The sequence below is a fragment of the Danio rerio genome, chromosome 18 (genome assembly GCF_049306965.1).
Source record: "Danio rerio strain Tuebingen ecotype United States chromosome 18, GRCz12tu, whole genome shotgun sequence".
In the NCBI taxonomy this organism is placed as follows: Eukaryota; Metazoa; Chordata; class Actinopteri; order Cypriniformes; family Danionidae; genus Danio; species Danio rerio.
The window spans coordinates 2,005,001-2,025,470 of NC_133193.1; the positions used below are offsets into that span (position 1 = coordinate 2,005,001).

The 20,470-nt window shown below is 33.4% G+C and overlaps 1 protein-coding gene across 1 annotated transcript in view; it reads right to left on the reverse strand.

The window, feature by feature from the left end:
- Window positions 1–18,507, reverse strand: part of pepd (peptidase D) — a 100,009-nt gene extending 81,502 nt beyond the window's left edge. Inside the window, 2 exon segments of the mRNA NM_198912.1 lie at window positions 9,773–9,959; window positions 18,469–18,507. Coding sequence (NP_944594.1) covers window positions 9,773–9,959; window positions 18,469–18,485 — 204 coding nt within the window. The 5' untranslated portion in view covers window positions 18,486–18,507.
- Window positions 18,508–20,470: the final 1,963 nt, after the last annotated feature.

The window sequence follows — 20,470 nt, forward strand, 5'->3', positions numbered from 1 at the left end:
TAAACTCAACCCTTTCAAGAGCCTCATTTACATACACAGACTCTACAGGAAAAATTGAAGAGGCACTAGTGATTCTCGGTTTCTCTGGATTTGTTAGGGGTTTGAGTAAAATCTTCATATTTGTTTTTATTGCATTCAAGGAGCAAGAATATTTATAATATTATCTCTATTTAGAATATTCCACATTTGATATAAAAATGTGTAATTTGCAGCTTTGGAAATCAGGGTTATTCCACCAAATATTGATTTTTTCAAAGGTAAAACATTGATATTGTTTTAAAAAAACATGTCTTTTTTTATTTTATGCAATAAAAATATTTCCCAAATTAAAGAAATGTAATCAGTTGTTTAAAAAATGAAACAAAATAAATTGTTAATTTTTTATTTTTGCATAAAAAGCAGAAAGAATGGAGAGGTTTAGACACCAACATCTGTTTAACTTCAAGAAATCATTATTGTGTTGAAAACAAAAAAACATGCCTTTTTATTTCATGCAACACCAAAACATATTCTACACTGTAAATAAAAATGCCAGATTTTCACAACATATTACTGTAATTTTTCACAGTAAACTACATTAGTGTCACTGTACAGGATTTAACTGTAAAAATTCTGTAAAATATTGTAAAATTAATGCAGGTAGCATAATTACAGCAGATTACTGTAAAAAGCGCTATACCTTTTGCATGTTAATACAAACTTTTATTTCATTCAACATACTGTAGTCAATTGTACAGTATTTTCTCCAGTGTGTTTAAATCAAGAAAATCATGATTGTGTTGAACACAATATTACGTTACGTTTTATTAATAATTTGCATATAAACAAATGTTTGGTCATGAATCATGAAAAAACAATGTAGTGGAATAAACCGTTAAATTTCAAGAATACTAACTTATTATTTAACCCCAAAAATAATTAAATCAAGAGAAACAGCAGATTTTATATTAATTTGGTTTTGTTCTTTACCTGTATATGTATAACATGACTCAATGGACTGTATTCATGCAATATAGAGTGTATTTGTAGTCATTAATAATGTCACAGCTGACTCAAACTGGAGATATGCTTTGCCTCATGAAAGTTGCTGAGTTGATGTGGTTATCGAGCTTTTAGGCTCTAAGCGACTATATGAACACAACACTTATTTCATGCACTGCTGGTCTGCGAAATTCCCCACAATGCAATTTATCATGCAACACACTGCAGACAATGCATTTTCATCATTGAAGCCCAAGGAGCAATGCTGGGTAATGTAGATATGTAAAAATACATATTTATTTTAATAAGTCTAGCTCAAAATATCAAAGTGGTCCTACTATTCTAAAAATGTGTTGTTTAAAGGACAGCTGCAAAATATAAAAAGATTTCAGATAATATTTAAGAATTTTGAGGTCAAACAGTCATCTTTTAATTGTGTATTTTGGTATGTCGTCTCATTTTTATTTATCCAACTATGCACAACATTTTTTTTTGATGACATACACAATTGCTAGACTAAATTACATGTTAATGGCTTTTATTTTAAAGATGCAGGGTATGATAGTTATTTGGGCAAATAAAATAAATAAATAAATAAAATTTAACCGATATATATATTATATATTATAATATTATAAATAATATTATAATTCATTTAGCAGGCGGTTTTATTGAAAACAACAAACAAAGATTGATTCACAAATTTAAGACAAGAAATAAAAAATTAATAATAATAATAATAATAATAATAATAATAATAATACTGTCATAAACTTAGATTACTTTAAAAAGCATTTGTCTAACTAAAACTAGTTCTTAAATCAATGAAATATTGGTAAATAAATTCCAAAATCAAATCACAAACTATCCTAAATGACAGCAATAAGTTTGACTAATAAACTTTTAATAAGGTATCGCCTTAATAGCAGAGGTTTTTCCTTTCTATCAGAAGTATGTATACACATCTTAAAATGTATTTCAAAATGCACAAAAAACACACAAAAAATAAAATTAAAAATTAAATAAAAATATAATAAAAATTTATAATAATTAATTGAATAAACAAGAATTAAATGTTGAAATAAATAAGTAAAATGACGAAAATAATAAAACAATAATATATAAGCAAATGTATGTTCAGTAAATACACATTTAAAAATTTTCATATTTAAAAAAAAAAGCTAATTAAATAAACAAAGAATGAATAAATAAAATAAAACAAATATATAATTTTAAAAATATTTAAATAAAGAAAACGAAAATAAACTTAATTGTAACATTTAAAACATTTTTTAAAACACCAAAAACATAAAAAATAATAAATAAATAAAAATGAATGAAATTAAATATATATAAAAAATTATAATTAAATAAATAAAATAAATTTAAATTTTTAAAATAAATAAATAACATAAAATAAATAAAACAATAATAAATAATAAGCAAATGTCTATTCTGTAAAAACACGTTTAGACATTATAATATTTTCCAAGATACATTTAAAATATATTTAAAAACATTTAAAAATATATTTGCTTAATTAATATAATGTCAAATATAATTAACATAATATCAAAGTCAGAGTTTTCATCAATAAATCTCTGAAAGAGAGATGGGCATAGTAATTGGGTTGAGATATCGGGTATAGAGAAATAGAATAAGATCATACTTTATGAGTGCTATAAAACAGCCAACTGATGATGATGATAATAATAATAATAATAATAATAATAATGATGATAATAATAATTATGATAATAATCATAATAATAATAATCATAATCATAATATTCCTAATAATAATAATAATATAATGATAATAATAATTATGATGATTATGATGATAATAATAATTATGATAATAATAATAATAATAATCATAATATTCCTAATAATAATAATAATATAATGATAATAATAATAATAATAATAATAATAATAATAATAATGATGATGATGATGATGATGATGATGGTGATGATGATGATAATAATATTAATAATAATGAGGATGATGGTGATGTTGATAATAATAAGTATGATAATAATAGTAACAAGATTAATAATATTAATAATGATGATGATGATGATAATAATAATAATGATAATGATGACGATGATGTAAAGGTAAAATGTTTAGTGAATATTAATTCAGATTTATTAGACAACTAAATTAGAAAGCTACTAACAGTAGAAAAGTAGAAAGCAACTTTAAATTAGCAGACTTCATGCATTGCATTGCACTTCATGCATTGCATTTCTAACAGAAAAAAGCAAATGCATAATGCAAAACCCTCTGTAATGGGACCGTTCTGAATTACAATGAATTGCATTTCACTAAATGTATCTTCAAATTCAACACTCTTTGAGTCGTGACCAAATGAATTCAACTTCACAGTCACGAATATAAAGCAGTCTATTTTTAGTCCATCTTGTGTGCCGTTTGCTCTGATCAGATAACAGCAGCGCTATCTAATCCACAGAGGAGGACTAGTTAGAGTTTACCATCTTCAGTGCATTGGAGTCCACATTTTCCTGATTGTGTAATAGAGCAATAATATACAGTTAAAGTCACGATTATTTATTTATTCTCTCCAATATTTCCCAAATGATGTTGAACAGATTCAGAAACTTTTCACAGTATTTCCTATAATATTTTTTCTTCTGGAGAAAATCGTATTTGTTTTTATTTTGGCTAGAATAAAAGCAGTTCTTAATTTTTTTTTATTCAATTTTAAGGTCAATATTATTAGTCCCCTTAAGCAATATCAGTTATGGATTGTCTACAGAACAAACCATTGTTATACTGTCATACTTAGCTGACCGTTACTAGTTTGTGAATATTAATGGACAGCTTTCACAAGTCAGCCCAGTAAAGTATGGGGTGCCTAAAGGATTAGTTTTAGGCCCTTTGCTGTTTACAATATACATGCTACCCCTGGGGGATATTATTAGAAGACATGGGATCAGCTTTCACTGCTATGCAGATGATACTCAATTATATATTGACCTGATGAGACGTCTGATCTGTCTAAGCTAACTAAATGTTTATAAAGATGTTAAAGACTGGATGACCAACAATTTCCTTTTCTTAAACTCTGACAAAACAGAATTATTACTTATTGGGCCTAAATCTTGTACACAGCAGATCTCGCAGCTCAATCTGCAATTAGAGGGATACAAAGTTAGCGTTAGCTCTACTATAAAAGATCTGGGTGTCATATTAGAGAGCAATTTAACTTTTGAAAATCATATATCCCATGTCACAAAAACTGCCTTCTTTCATCTGAGAAATATCGCTAAATTACGAAGTATGCTGTCCATCTCAGATGCAGAAAAGTTAGTCCATGCTTTGATGACTTCTATGCTGGATTTCTGTAATGCTCTATTTGCTGGCTGCCCAGCATCCTCTATTAACAAACTTCAATTATTACAAAATGCAGCAGCCAGAGTTCTAACCAGGTCTAGAAAATATGATCATATCACCCCAATGTTATCCTCCTTACACTGGCTGCCTGTTCAGTTTCGTATTGAATTAAAAATATTACTTCTCACCTATAAAGCTCTAAATAATCTAGCTCTCGTTTATCTAACCAACCTTCTGTCTCACTACAATCCAACTCGCTCTTTAAGATCTCAAAACTCAGGGCTTCTGGTAGTACATAGAATAGCAAAGTCAAGTAAAGGAGGTCGAGCCTTCTCATTTATGGCTCCTAAACCCTGGAATAGCCTTCCTGGTAATGTCCGAAGCTCTGACACACTCTCTCAGTTCAAAACTAGATTAAAGACCTATCTGTTTAGTAAAGCATACACTCAGTGCATCACTTAGCGGTGTGATACGTGAATGTGCTCCACACAAGTTTCTGCATCTCGTTTATATACACTATGAACAGCAGCTACGCTAATTATTATCTTTATTCTCTATTTCCACCAAGGGAAACTCATCTCGAGGCCCTCAGAGACTATGCAGCGCCACTGATTCAATTCAAGACCAGCGATGAGATGATCCCAAGGTGTCCATAATCCTGGACCAGGCCGTATCCTGAGCAGCTGCTGTGGTGGTCATGGAGGAGTGGAGAGCATGAGACTGATTGCTGTGAGACTCCAGGGACAGACGAGTCTCAGATGACGTCCAGCATTCTCCAGCCTTCGGCACCTAGACTGCAGCTCTCTACAAGACGTTTGGCCAGAGGAGAAATGGTCGTGCCCAACTGAGCTTGGTTTCTCTCGAGTTTTTTTAATTCTTCACTTTCGCCAATTGGTGAAGTTTTTTACTCGCTGCTGTCGCCACTAGCTTGCATGGTTCAGGATCTGTAGAGCTGCGCATCGATGGATTTGCTCTTTAGTGTTTGGACTATTAGTATTGGTTATTAAACCACACTGAACTGAACTGAACTTAAACTCTGAAAACTGAACGAAAACTGCACGGCAGAGGTCGCGTTAGACTTTCTCATTGTCCGTCATTTTGACGGAGAGGGTTGTAAAATGTCCATCATAACTTATTATTGATCGTTTGCAGACTTTCTGATCGCTTTTTTCACTCATATTTTAATAATGAACTTGCATGACGAGCATATAGGCTAAATTATTCATTTATTTCTTTTGACAAATTAATAAAATGAACAAAACAAAAAAATGAACTCTTATCTGCCTTGACTCGTATCTTCCTCCCGCGTTGACCTGAACTGGGTGCTTGCCTATGCGAAATCAAACGCATCAAGGGAGACAGATGCAGAGGCAATTATCATTAAACTCTGTGTCTTTGCCTCGGAAAGTTGACTTCTTGTGACCAAAGACCGGAATTACCAGCGCCACTTCAGCCAGCGTTTTGTTGTTAGGAAACATTTCTCCTAAGACTGTGATCAGAACTAAGTTTGCTGGATTCTCTGAATGTGGGATTTCCCGATCCTGCAAGCACTCGTTTCACCGGATAAAAATACTACAGCATGCGCTCCTTGTGCACCAGGGGCGCGGCTGCACCCTTCTGAGTCCGGTAGTGCTCACAACACACTCGAACGCACCCTAGATAGCAAAATACACTATGGCCAGTTCCGACTAGATTCTCGCCTGCCGGAGACTTACTCCTAGGCCCGACTTCGCTGCCATACTCAGGTGCCTGTGGACTTACTGCCCGATTCCGGCCCGAGTCAATCGGGCCAAATGCGGCGGCCATAAGCGAGCCGACGCTGCCGCATCCAAGCCAGAATCAGCTCGAGAGTAATGTGTGCTGCGGCACATTTTTGCAACTGTACTAAGCGGTAGAGATCTGCGCAGGACTAAATTTTGAATTCCGCTCCCGCCTGCACCCGCCAGGTTTTAGCCCGAACCCGACCGCTCCCGCTTATATAAAGAATTTGTTGTCCCGCAGCCCGACCCGCCCCGTTTTCTGCCCGCTGCGCCCGATCCCGCTAAAGAGCGGGGCAGAACAAAACCGAAAATCACTCAGCTAATCAGTCCAGACACCCAAGCTGTCTGTATAAACACACACACACACAGACAAAGCTCTCTCTCTCTCATACGCGCGCACTAACACACACACACAAGCAGACACACAGGCGTTTGCTGTTATATCAACTCAAAGGGTTGTAATACCATGTATCAAGTACCAATACCAAAAGGTAATACCAAAAGGTTTTATATAAAGGTATATAAATACTGGGTTCCGGCGCGGATGCGGCAGCGTCGGCTCGCCTACGGCCGCCGCATCTGGACTGATTAATTCGGGCCGGAATCAGGCAGTGAGTCCACAAGCATCCGGAGTCCAGCAGCTAGAGCCGGGCCGAGTGGTAAGTCTCCGGCATGCGACAATCTAGCCGGAACTGGCCAGAGTGTATTTTGCTATCTGGGAAAGCTCTTTCTCTCTCTCATTTGCGCACTAACATACACACAGGCAAATAAATAAATAAATAAATAAATAAATAAATAAATAAATAAATCAATCAATCAATCAATCAATCAATCAATCAATATCTCTCTCTCTCTCTCTCATTCGCATAGCAATATCCGCGATATTGCTAGACAGCCCGCTCCCGTCCCAAATTAAACCCGTTACCGACCGCTCCAGCGATTTATTCGGAAATTTATTCGGAAATTCGGAATGCAGACCTCTACTAAGCGGTGACAAAGAGGAGACAAAACAAGGACAATCGCCATCTGCTGGACAGGAGTGGGAATTACTGTTAGCTACAAATTACAATAGATCACCCTCCGCATAATCCGTCAAAATGACAGATCACCTTCAGATTTTTCCGTCACTGCTAAAAAAAATCTGTCAATGATGAGAATATTTGGTTAACACGATCGCTGCTACACGGTTTCAATTTACTATGATCTTCTATCTGAAGCTGCTTTGATACAATCTACATTGTAAAAGGGCTATACAAATAAAGGAGAATTGAATTGTACAATGACTTACCCAATTACCCTAACTTTACCCTAATTAACCTAGTTGAGTTTTTAAATGCCACTTTAAGCTGTATAGCAGTGTCTTGAAGAATATCTAGTCTAATATTATGTGCTGTCATCATGGCAAAGATAAAATAAGTTATTAAATCAGTTTTAAAGACTATCATGTTTAGAAAAGTGTTCAACAGAAATATACAGAAGGACTATTAATTCAGTCTTCAACTGTAAAAGCATGCATGCAACCTCACATGCACAATTAGTAACGCTAGTCAATTGAGAAGCATGCAAAATAAAAAACTAGATGAGTAAATTAATGGTTATGAATTATTTACAGTTAAATTAAGTTGAAAGCAGGAAGCCCTCGAGTAGTAAACAAGCACAACAACAACAACAAAACTCAAAACATCACCGTCACGCAAACTCTCCCAAACAACAAACGTTTTTTGCAGCTAATGAATGAGAAACACGCTGCTCATTATGTTCAATCAACTTATGTAAATGCTGTAAATTACAGGGCTCTATCAGACACCCAAGCGGAGCGCGGAAATAAAGGGTCTGAACTCCAACGCCTCTTGACAACACAAATTACCATTTAGCATAACATAAACACGAGCAGCACTTATGAAGGGGTGTAATGGAGAGACGAATGCTCAATAATCATTTAGAAATAAAAGTGGAGTCACCGAGACGTTACTTATAAATTCACTGTGCACGCATGCAGGGTTTCTTTTTATTTTTTAGCTAGCTGTAGAGATGATGCATGAAAATGTGCTGTCTGTGCATGTAGTCAGGCTGGTTAGCATGGTCAGGTTAAACAATACTTGCAGATGCATCATTGCCCACTGATATATAGTATATTCAAACATTGCATACAGGTGTTATTTCATTATTTTATAAAAAAAAAATGCAATATAAAAATACAAATAAAATAAAAATAAATCAATCAATAAAATGAATTAAAATAACAGTTAGACTGGTTAGCATGGTCAGGTAAAACAACAATGGCAGACCCAACATTCTAGTTTTATTTATACAGTATGCAAACATTGCATAGGTGTTAATTCAATATTTTATTAAATAAAGAAATAAAAAATAAAGAAATAAATATAAAAAATAATAATAAAACAAAATAAAGAAATAAAAAACATAAATATAATATTTTTGAATAAATATAGTTTTTAAAATAAATAGACAATAATGAAGAAATCCTATTAAATAAAAAAAATATACACATAATACAAAAATGAATAAATAAATCCTAATAAATAAAACACAAATAAACAAATATATAATAAGCAATGGATAAATAGTTGCGTTAATAAATATTTATATATGATTAAATATTTATCCAAAAATAAATAGAAAGTAACAAATAAATTCTAATAAATAAAAATATAATAAACAATGATTAAATGGTTTATAAATCAGAAAAAAATAATTAAAAATAAAAATAAACAAATAAATAAAAAACAATGAATAAATAATTGTATTAATAAATATTAATTTATTATTAAAATGTATTTAAAATGAATAGAAAATAAAAAATACATTCTAATAAATAGATATATAAATGAACAATAAAAAAATAATTAATGGGTAATAAACAATTATAAATAAATAATAAATACTCATTATTAATTTATCTAATAAATAAATAAATAATATATAAAAACTGTGTTTTAGGGTGAAGGAATTCTCTAATGTCTTGGATTAGTTACTGCATTATTTGTCACAATATCTCTAAATATTACTTGAAGTTAACTTAAAAAAATGCAAATACTTTTAGTTTTAATGATGATTTAAGCTGGTCACAATCTAAAATGTGCTGATGATTATTTTTTTTAACATTGTTGAACTTTTTTTGCATGCTACTTTTTAAAATTAAAAGAAAAAATATATCATTACATAATTTGAATGTTCTTTTTTTACTTCATAAGAAAATATATCAACAATTGTACTAGATAATATATAGTCCATAACATTTTAAGTTAAGTTTAATGCTGGGAAAATTAATAATATAATATAATATAATATAATATAATATAATATAATATAATATAATATAATATAATATAATATAATATAATATAATATAATAAATATAATATCCTTAAGCCAGCATTCTCTGTGTTTTATATACAATTTTAATAAAATAAAATAAATTAATTAAATTAATTTAATTTTTTTAATTAAATAAAATAAAAAATAACATAAAATAAAATAAGGTATGAGCCTGCATTGCATTCAAAGAAAAATAATTTAAATAAAATAATGTAAATAATTCTCGTTAACCTCCATCCGTAGCTGTATCCCTTCTAACAACAACCCAGTGATCTGGCTTTCCCAGTAATCTTGAGATGTGATGAAAGCTGCAGTGTGTTACAGACCTGTCTGAAGGTCTCGTCGGTGTCGGTGCAGTATCTCTGCTTCTGTTCTCCTCCCTGCAGAACCACCACAGATCCAGCCTGAAGATCCGGCAGCGCTTTCAGACCCACACACAGACGCTCGCGGTTCAGCGCAAACAGAGCCGCTGACACCCTCAGGGTGTCATTTCCCAGCCAATACACTGCCTTCCTGTTGAAGACACACATTAAAACATTATTAAAACAATGCATTTTATAAAAGAGGGATAATAAATCAGGACAGAATGAAGCTTGACAGATTTATATTTATATTATATATATGTTACATTTTTTTTGCTGGTAGATTAATCATAATTTTGGATTGCAGAGAGATCGCCTCTCATGTCTTTCAAATCACATGTATGAAAGCGTTTAGGCTTTCCTGTAAAATATAATGATGGAAGAAGTTGTGGGGGTTTAGGTTATTAGGGATGTGGTGGGTTTCTAAGGTTATTAAAGGTGTTTTCTGTCACTACTTGTTTACCCTGCAACAATGCATTCAGTGTAAGCTGCACGATTATTCATTAAAAGATCGGGATCTCAACACCCACGCTACATACGTTATAAATGATGGTGATTTGCATATGTTTAATAATCCTTCCAATCGCTGCATTCAAATCTCTGTTTTAAAAATGCAAAAACGAGGAAAGAGAGTCAGTCTTTAGTCTTTTGAGTTAGTTAAAAAGTTACAGTCAAATAACACAGAAATATTGGGATAACAGTTTATAGCTTAGATAAAACCACTGATGTTTGTGGTAAAGATTAAAATCACCATCATATGCATTTAACTTGATGCTCAAAAATGAAAGTTGTAGGCAGCAATTACATTATTTAACCAAAAGGTGGCGACAACCAGCCATCAAAAATACGCCACTGAATAGTTCTTCAAAAATGATCATCTAGCATTGAAACAAGAGGTTTCACTAGTGAATAACTGAATCATTTATTGAAGATGAGACTATCATTTGTACAACCCACATTATTTTTAATGTTAAATTTCTAACATTATCAGCAACAGTAGTAGTGAGTTTTTCACAGTAGTTTTTTACCTTATTTAGCAGATTAATTCTTCATTTTATTTGAATAAAATCACACTTTAAAGACCAAAAGTATCTTGCAGTGCTGCTTTTGTAATAAGTGGAAAGCAAATTACATTTGTCTCCTTCCCTTTTGGCTGATCTGAAAAATGGTCCGACCCGAGACTAAAAAAACCATAATGTGATCCAAACCATGAGATTTGAGATCCGTTACACCTCTAGAATAAAGCCTGACGAATTTTATCAGCAGCTGTTGACTAAAGAGTTTTATATCAGCCGGCGGGATGTACTTTATCCAACTTTTTGCACGATTACCACAAAACTAAACTATTAAACAAAACATTGAACTGAGCTGCCAATATTTACTTGCACTTAAATCAAACATGAAGCTTGCAGAAAGAAAAACAGCTGAATGCAGCACACACTAGACAACTTATTTAAATACTATTATTATTATTAGAATAATACATTATTAGATTTTTAAGGGGGCTTAGAATAATATTGTCCTTTAAATTTTTTTTTACATATTTTATTATTATTACAGCCAAATTAAATAAATAAACAAGATCTTCTCCAGAATAAGAATATATTAAAAAAATAATTATGAAATGTTGATGAAAAATGTATTCACATTGCAATATGCATTGCAGAAAAACTACATTGCGCAATCTCAGATTTTAAAGTATCATGCAGCCCTAAATATAATCAGCGTTCATTTTTATCTACCAAGGAGCACACGCACATTCTCGATCAGAAATCTGCTGAAAAAGCTCTGTGGCTGAAACACAGCTGTTACGCAAGAGCTGGATCCATCACATGATAACAGGGAAGAAGCTCCGTGCCAGAAACAGCTGAAAAACATTATGATCACAGGCAAAATCTGTTCCCGTTATTCTGTGTGAACAAAAATACCTTTATGCTGCATTTCCCAGCTCATAGAAACCACATCTGTCAAGAGCCGAAAGAGGGCCACGAAAGAATCAATGTTTCATATGACAGATGCGTTTCAAAGCCTCCACATTTGGTCCATTTCTCATTATTCTCGGATGATACATAAATTCAGGATGGGAATTATACATTGACAATTAACTTTTGTGGTAACGTTAGTTTGTGTAATACATGCTTCAGTGAGTCAATTTTACATATTTAGTTAAAATTACAAATAAATACAACAGAACAAAGAAAAATAAAATCAACAATGCTTTATGGAGTCAAACAGTATTCAGGTACAGAAACCGAATAATTAATTATAAAATAACACTGCATGGTCTTTATTGAATAATTAATTATTAAAACTGTGACTGCACAAATCATAGTCCCAACTCAACATCGCACATCTTGAGATTGTATATTTAAGGCTGGATGCTTGGTCATTTCGTCTAATCCAATATCCATTGGGAGAGCGCTATTGCAAATGGACCTGTCAGACGAACGATGCTCACTTTAACGTTAATTTTGCAGAATAACTGTGCTTATCACTGGGTGACGAGCTGTTATAATACGCTGAAAGCATTATGTAAATAATATACATACATATATATATATATATATATATATATATATATATATATATATATATATATATATATATATATAAAATCAATATATTTTATCTCGAATACAACAACAAACTCTCTACCACATCGGATGTCATTCCCTCATGATAAATGCTAGTGCTCCTGTTTTTTTCTGTCCCATCCTGAATATTTATAAACATGGTATTCGTCTATAGCCTGTTAGCTTTTTGCATTCAAGATCCAAAAGTGCTCAAAGTTGTATTTTCGTGTGAGGATTATCCGGCTGGACAAAACGTGTAAGTGTATTGAACAGTGTTTGAACACAGAGCTTATTATTTGCAATCTTCGAAAAGCCTAAAGAAAAATCCTAAAGGAATTTTTCGAGGGAACCAGTTTTATGTTGGGAGCCGATTAGCCTACAAAGTTCCTCCACTCAATTCTGGGAAATTTTCTTACCCCTCGGTTTCGAGTGTGGTCCTGAAAAAAATATTTGCTCCAAGGGCTATTCACCCCTTCCCTTTAGCACTACAGGAGATGCAGGACCCGACCAGATTTCTACGGTGCGGGAATAATTTTCCAAATAAAGCGGTAACTGGTTTAATTTTGGACGGGTGCGGGCGGTCCAAAAATATCGCTCCCAACTCCCGAGCGATCGAGCACGGGTATGTATGTGTGTGAATGAGACAGCTTGATGCTGCGTTTAGCTTGTTTGTGTGTGCATGTGCATGTGTGCAAATCAGACGTGTGTGTGTGTGTGTGTGTGTGTGTGTGCGAATGAGAGAGAGAGCTTTGTGCTGTCTAAGTGTGTGAGCGAGCTTTTTGTTGTCTGTGTGTGTGTGTGCTTGGTACTTATGTGTGTGCGTGTATGTTTATAAGACAGCTAATTGGATGTCTGGACTCTGTACAGCTGGGTGGTTTTCGGTTTTGTTCTCCCCCCACTCGTTAGCGGTAACGGGCGCGGCGGGTAGAAAATGGGGTGGGTCAGGCAGTGGGACAACAAATGCTGAATATAAGTGGGAGCGGTCAGGTCCAGGCTAAAACCTGGCAGGAGCGGGATTAAAAATTTAGTCCCGCGCAGATCTCTACATGGGACGATAACAGTTTTCAAGGTATATACTGCAGTTTGGAAAAGTCAAGGCTTTAAAACCGCCAAAATTTTCTGCTATACCATTTCAAGGTATGTGTAACGGAGGCCAGCTAGTAGGTGCTGTGCAGGTAAAACCTCAGTCCTCTGACCTCTAAAGGTGCTCTAGTGACAGACGCTAGAGGCCATGGTCTTTAGCCTCCTTGGTAGAGCACCCGACTCCCATGCAAGAGGTCGCCAGTTCGATACCAGCTCGGAGCAGGTTGGATGGTGTAGGACCGGCGGGGTTATATTGGTGCCGTGACCCGGGTGGGAGTGAGGTTTTGGGGGGGAGAGTGTAACGGAGGCCAGCTAGTAAGTGCTGTGTAAGTAAACCTCCCTCCTCTGACCTCTAAAGGTGCTCTAGCGCACACGCTAGAGGCAATGGTCTTTAGTCTCCTTGGTAGAGCTATCGACTCCCATGCGGAATGTCACTGATTTGATCCCAGCTCAGAGCGGGTTGGGTGGTGTAGGACCAGTGGGTTATATAGGATTTTATATTTACATTTTTTTTGTTTAGTTTTTAGGACAACAGTATCTCCAGTAGGGGTGTCAAAATTAATCGTTTCTTCTGTGCATCGCGATGTAGACGCGGACAATTCGGTATCGGTTCAGTAATAATCATAACCGGTTATTACTGAAGTCATTTACCTTATATGCGCTCTGTCGCAAGGGAGGCGATCGCGAATATTTACAGCGCTTTAACTACTTAAAACTCATAAACTGTGCACAATTTCACTGTGTGTGTTTGCTGGATCAGTCTTTCACTGACATATACAACAATAGCCCCTATTTCACTGAGATCGAGAGAATGAAAGTAGCCTACTCCATTTCTCTCTTTCTCTCTCTCGTTCTCGCTTTCGCTCTGTCTCTCTCTCTCTCACAAACACACACACACACACACACACACACACCCAGTGGCCCATTTGACCTGCTGGGGTGGCTTTTCTTCTCCTCTCGGCTGTTTTACAGCATTACGTTTGGATACAGAAGTGAGCGCGTGTCTGCAGAGTTTTCTCCACCGTGTCTATCATACATCAGCTGTGAGATCGCCGCTGCCGCCTGCCGCTTATCAGTGTCACTTATCTGAAGAGCGCAGCGCGCAAGAGCCAATAGCAACCGTTTTTGATGAGGGTGTGACCAATCAAAGAGGTGTAAGAGAACTAGACAAGGATCAGAAATTGAGCTGGATGTTTATATTTGTTTATATTATTTGCTAAATGCTCGTTTTGTTTAAAGTTACAGTTTGTATATCTGACTGTTTGTATTAAACGACAAAATTGTATTACAAATAGTATATAAATATAAATATATTCATACATTTTAATACAAGAAATGCTGCTGTGAAGAAAATATAAAACTGTGTATGGAAAGCATCGTCGATGCACCGAAATATCGAATTGAACCGAATCGATGGCATGATAATCGCAACCGAACCGTGAGACTAGTGTAGGTTCACAGCTCTAATCTCCAGCAGAAAAGATATACAAAGACGCCGTTTTAAACTGTAAAGAAATCAGTGTTTTTGATTCCAATGAAGTCAGCAGAAGTCAATGATTCATTTGAATTATTCAGCCTGACATGTTTACAGCTCTAAAATATTATAAACGTTTCTAAAAATAAAACATATTGTGTTCAAAGGGGAAAAAAAATTATATTTTTTTACCCAGACATTTAAAAAGAAAACATTTTAGAGCAGTAATTAAAACACAGTGATGCCATGATATTTTTATCCAAGGTTATAATATCGTCAGAATCTTATCCCGACCCATGCCTAAACTGAAGTGGGCCATTCTTGAAACTCCAGGGGTGAAAAGGAGTCCCACTCCGGCCCTGCACCCACCCCTGATTACAGCTCTATTTTACAATGCTTACACTCATCTGTAAGAAACCCAGAGTGCTTTATCACTGATTGGGAGTGTAAAGATTAACAGTGATTGGACTTTTAAAAGACTTTTTAATAAGATGCTTTTAGGGTTGCGCAATATATCATTTCAGCATCGATATCACTGCATCAGCATCTGAATTCTGAAACAATATATTGTGCAACCCTAAAACATCACACTAAAAAGTCCTTTAAAACTAACAGTTCTACTAAACAATCCTTACACTCATCTATAAGAAATCCAGAGTGCTTTATTACTGATTGGGAGTGTAAAGATTAACAGTGATTGTGGCGTTCGTACAGTTCGTGGGCAAAGGTCAGGGCTCAGATTCACGTCTCTGCACATTAAAGCACAAACGCCTCACACGTTCACTCCTGTTAAACCACCCATGCCGATAACAAATGTCATATGTCAGGGAAAATGTACAGTCAGGGCATCATTATCACAAAATAAAGCCCAGCAGGATAGCGGAGAGACGCCAGAGGGGTTTTATTTTATGATAATAACAGGCGCGCTCCACATTATTACGCTCATTACATGGCCATTCAAAATGAATAGATCCAAGCTGAAATCTGGGTACTGCTTTTATTTTCTTTGTCAGTATGTGGATTAGACTTATGCTTATGTATTTAATGTATATGCAACTATTACATAACGGCATGTCAGCAGCAAAGGCTACATTCACTGCAAACATTTATGAGACAAATACAATTTCAGGTAACTGTGCTCAATAATAAAACATTACTAAATAAATAAATAAAGATTAGACTTACAGTTGAGGTCAGAATTATTAGTCCCCCTGAATTTTTAGCCTCACAGTTTATTTTCCCCAATTTCTGTTTAAGAGAGAGCAGATTTTTTCAAACACATTTCTAAATGTAATAGTTTTAATAACTCATCTCTAATTTTATCATGATGACAGTAAATAATATTTGACTTGATATTTTTCAAGACACTTCTATACAGCTTAAAGTGACATTTAAAGGCTTAACTGCTTTCATTCTAGCCGAAATAAAACAAATAAGACTTTCCAGAAGAAAAAATATTATAGCAAATACTGTGAAAAATTCCAGAATTTGGGAAAATTTTGAAAAAGAAAAGAAAATTGACAGGAGAGTGAATAATTTTGACTTTAACTGTATATATACATCCACAGGGGTTGCACAATGAAAATGAATTTCTGGTTTTAGAGCACTGTAGCTGATCAGAGGTGTTGTTCCTTCTCAATACAGCATCAGCTCAGGATACGGCCTGGTCCAGAATTATGATAATTGATCAGTATGGTGTAGTTCTCTAATAACTGATTTATTTTATCTTTGTCTTGATGACAGTAAATAATATTAGACTGGATATTCGTCAAGACACTTCTATACAGCTTAAAGTGACATTTAAAGGCTTAACTAGGTTAATTAGAGTAGCTAGGCAGGTTAGGTTAATTAGGCAAGTTACTGTATAATGATGGTTTGTTTTGTAGACTATCAGAAAAAAAATTGCCTAAAGGGGCTAATAATTTTGTCCTTAAAATGGTGTTTAAAAAATGTAAAACTGCTTTTATTCTAGTCGAAATAAAACAAATAAGACTTTCTCTGGAAGAAAAAATATTATCAGACATGCTGTGAAAATGTCTTTGCTCTGTTAAACATCATTTGGAAAATATTTAAAAAAGAAAAAAATCAAAGGGGGTGAATAATTCTGACTTCAACTAATAACAATTATTTATGAGTACATACAGTATTCATACCCCTTAAAAATTATGAATTAAAGTTTTTGATCAAATGCAAATAAAAGCTGAGAAATATATATATATATATATTTCCACAATAATGACTCTTGTACATCGTCTTATTATCTTCTGTGAGAGGCCTGTGGCATTTCAGTCAAAATAATCTTAATAAAAGTAACTTGAAGTCAGAATTTGACAGGAGTATAAATATTTCTGGCTTGAATGTATATAGGTATACAAATTTCTCCTTATCACACAACACATGGGCATGATCTCAATCATTTTAGGTGATGCAATACATATCGCCCATAAATAAAAACTGATTCTATCAATATTTTAAGCAGCATTTCTATCTCTATTTGAGATTTCAGTGTATTTATAGATAATAAAACACAGTATAAAATAGTATTTACTGTAAATTACTATATTATATTTTCATGCGGGTGTCGGACAACTTTTTTGCATTATCTTAAAATATGACAAAAAGGTGATAAGGGTTAAAATAGTATACATGTAAATAATCTGAAGAAATGTAATAGCATTATTATTATTATTATTATTATTATTATTTTAAAAAAGTCAAGGCTTTCTGAACAGAATCTGGTCATACATTGAATCAGATTGAGGTAAAGTTGGTTTTATATTCACACAATCATTCATTGACAACAACTTATATTATTTACCACGCTACATTGAATATTGGGTCTGAAATAACATGCAAGTATGATATTATTTAGCTTTGGTAGTGATTGGCTGCTAATCTGATTTCGCTATTTACAATTGGCACGAATACTTTTCTGAAATTATATTATTAAATAGAAAGCTAGAATGTGTGAATATAAAACCAACTTTACTTCAATTTAATTCAGAATGCAGTGTCTTACAGAATATATTTCAAATAAATGATTTAAGCTAAATTAAATACTTTCGTACAAGGACACAAACATAATAGAGAAACTATTAAAGTCTTCAGTTAGTTAACATCTGTCACATAGCGCCTAAAATATAAACATTTCATATATTTAAACGGAGAGTTCAATGATAAAACAGAGTTTAGATATAACAGGAAGACTTTCAAACAGCTAAAGTTACTGTACCATGGTATTACTACAGTACGCTTTTGCAAGAGACCGCGAAGGACACATGGACATATAAAATATCAGATTATGTGAACAACAACACCACAAAAAACAGAAACGTCAACCAAAGCAGACAAGATACTCAAACTTTTCCAAAACATCTGACAGAAATAAAACTTGCGCTGTTCCTGCGTTTAAAACAGCGTCCCGCGCATGCGCATCATCACAAAACACCTCAGCACGCTTTTCGTATTAACCAGATCGTCATTATGGGTAAAACAGAAATGCACAGTGAAATAAATGGTGAGAAACTCACTGCTGTGAGGATGCCATGCTGCCAACGCTGTTTCTGCTCAGCTGAGAGTGAGAGTCATGTGACCAAGAAAGAGCAGCTGATCACTGCGCGCGTGCACACTGCATCACATGACCGCGCTTTTTTTTTGCTCGTGCATGAAACCAAACTCACTGCTGATCAAAAAGGTTACCTCACATACATTTATTAAACAAAACATATTAAAAATAAAAAGTTAAAAACAGATAGGATTATTTATTATTATGACCTCATTTGTCCCACGTGTAGATATGCGTATTGTTTCCTACTGTGCAAAAAGCATATGTCGAATAAATATGAATATGAATAGACATTATTTAGAAATTACAGTGAACAATATCCAGTTGAGGCCTCCATCACTGTCATTACAGAAGTTTCATTAAACACACAACTGAAATTGCATCATTAATTTTAACATTTATGTTTATTTATAAAAAATAAATACATTAAAATACTCGGATTAGACATACTTCTGAAGTGCATTAGTCTGAAATGAATTTTCTTCCCAATCATATTTCAATAAAGTAGAAAACAACAGTTTTTTTTTTTTAGAGAATTTGATCAAATAAATCAATACAAATACAAAATGTGAATCCAGTTTTAATATAATTGAAGTTAATACTTTGTATTAATTGAAATACATTATTTATGAGCTGTGTGTTTTAGTAGAATGTTTTGTTTGATTTCACAGAGTTCTGAGAAAATATTTTTAAAATGTAAAATAAAATCAATATTGATGACCTTTTGCTTCCTTGTGATTGTAAAATTAGGGTTAATACATAGCATATGCAGTTTAAAAGGTTATTTAAAATAAAAACTTTGCGTTTGAAGTTGTCACATGGACAGACATGTTTAAAATACATATTTAGTTTAAATAAAATATTACAAAAAGTAAAACTATCACATAATATCAACACACACTCTTTTAAACTTCTAATAATTCACATTGCTACACTGTAAAACCCAACAGCCAGCTCTATCAAATGAAATGAGTGCAGTTAACTCAAAATTAACTAAAAGTTAATTCTACACATTTGAAAAGAGTTTTGAACTCAATGTTGAAGTTAATGAGTTATTTAAATACCTCATTACTTCAACTTAAATGGATTAAGTTCACAGTACTTGTTAGAGCCATAAAGAGCACTACGAGATTCGTCATATTTTTCTATAATATTATATTATTTGTATTGCGATACCAAGTTATTGCTATATTTGATACAGTATTTAATATGTTTATTTAGGGATATTATATTATGTACATGACGTTTTATATGTTAAATAATGCCATACGTCATTTGTATGCTTAAGAAACAGGGAAAAAAGATTAGAAAGAAGGAAGGGGCTTGATGGTAAACAGTCTTCTGACCGTTCTTCGAAACCATATTTATTTGGAAGCTTGGTAAAGTATAAATAATGCTTTTGTTTGTTTTTTGATTTTTGTTGTTCTTAACAAACGAAAAGTAAACTGTTGCATTGCAAGTTTGTGGTTTTACGCGACAAATCTTTTGTGCCGAGTGCCTATGGAAATGGTGGAGAACTGGAAGAAATAGATTTTACAGTACAGTAATAGATCCATTACAGTACTCATAGATTAGTTTTTGAACTCGAATGGTTTAATCGGTTTCCTTAAACGATTTGACTTGCCTTAACTTATTGGGTTGTACAGTACTCAGTTGGATTAAGTTCTCCATTTATTGATTTTTACTGGGCTCAAACTGCTTCGCTTACTCAAATGTATTAAGTTCACAGTACTCATTAGGATTAGTTTCTGAACTTGAATGGTTTGTTGCAATCGGTTTCCTCAAACGGTTTAAGTTACCTCAACTAACTGGGTTTTACAGTGCTGTAATGTGAATTATTAGAAGTTTAAAAGGGGGTTTGTTGACATTTTGCGATAGTTTTACTAACTTCACTAGTTTTAATTAAACAAATATGTAATTTAAACATGTCTGTCCACATGTCAACTTAAAACACAGAGTTTTATTTT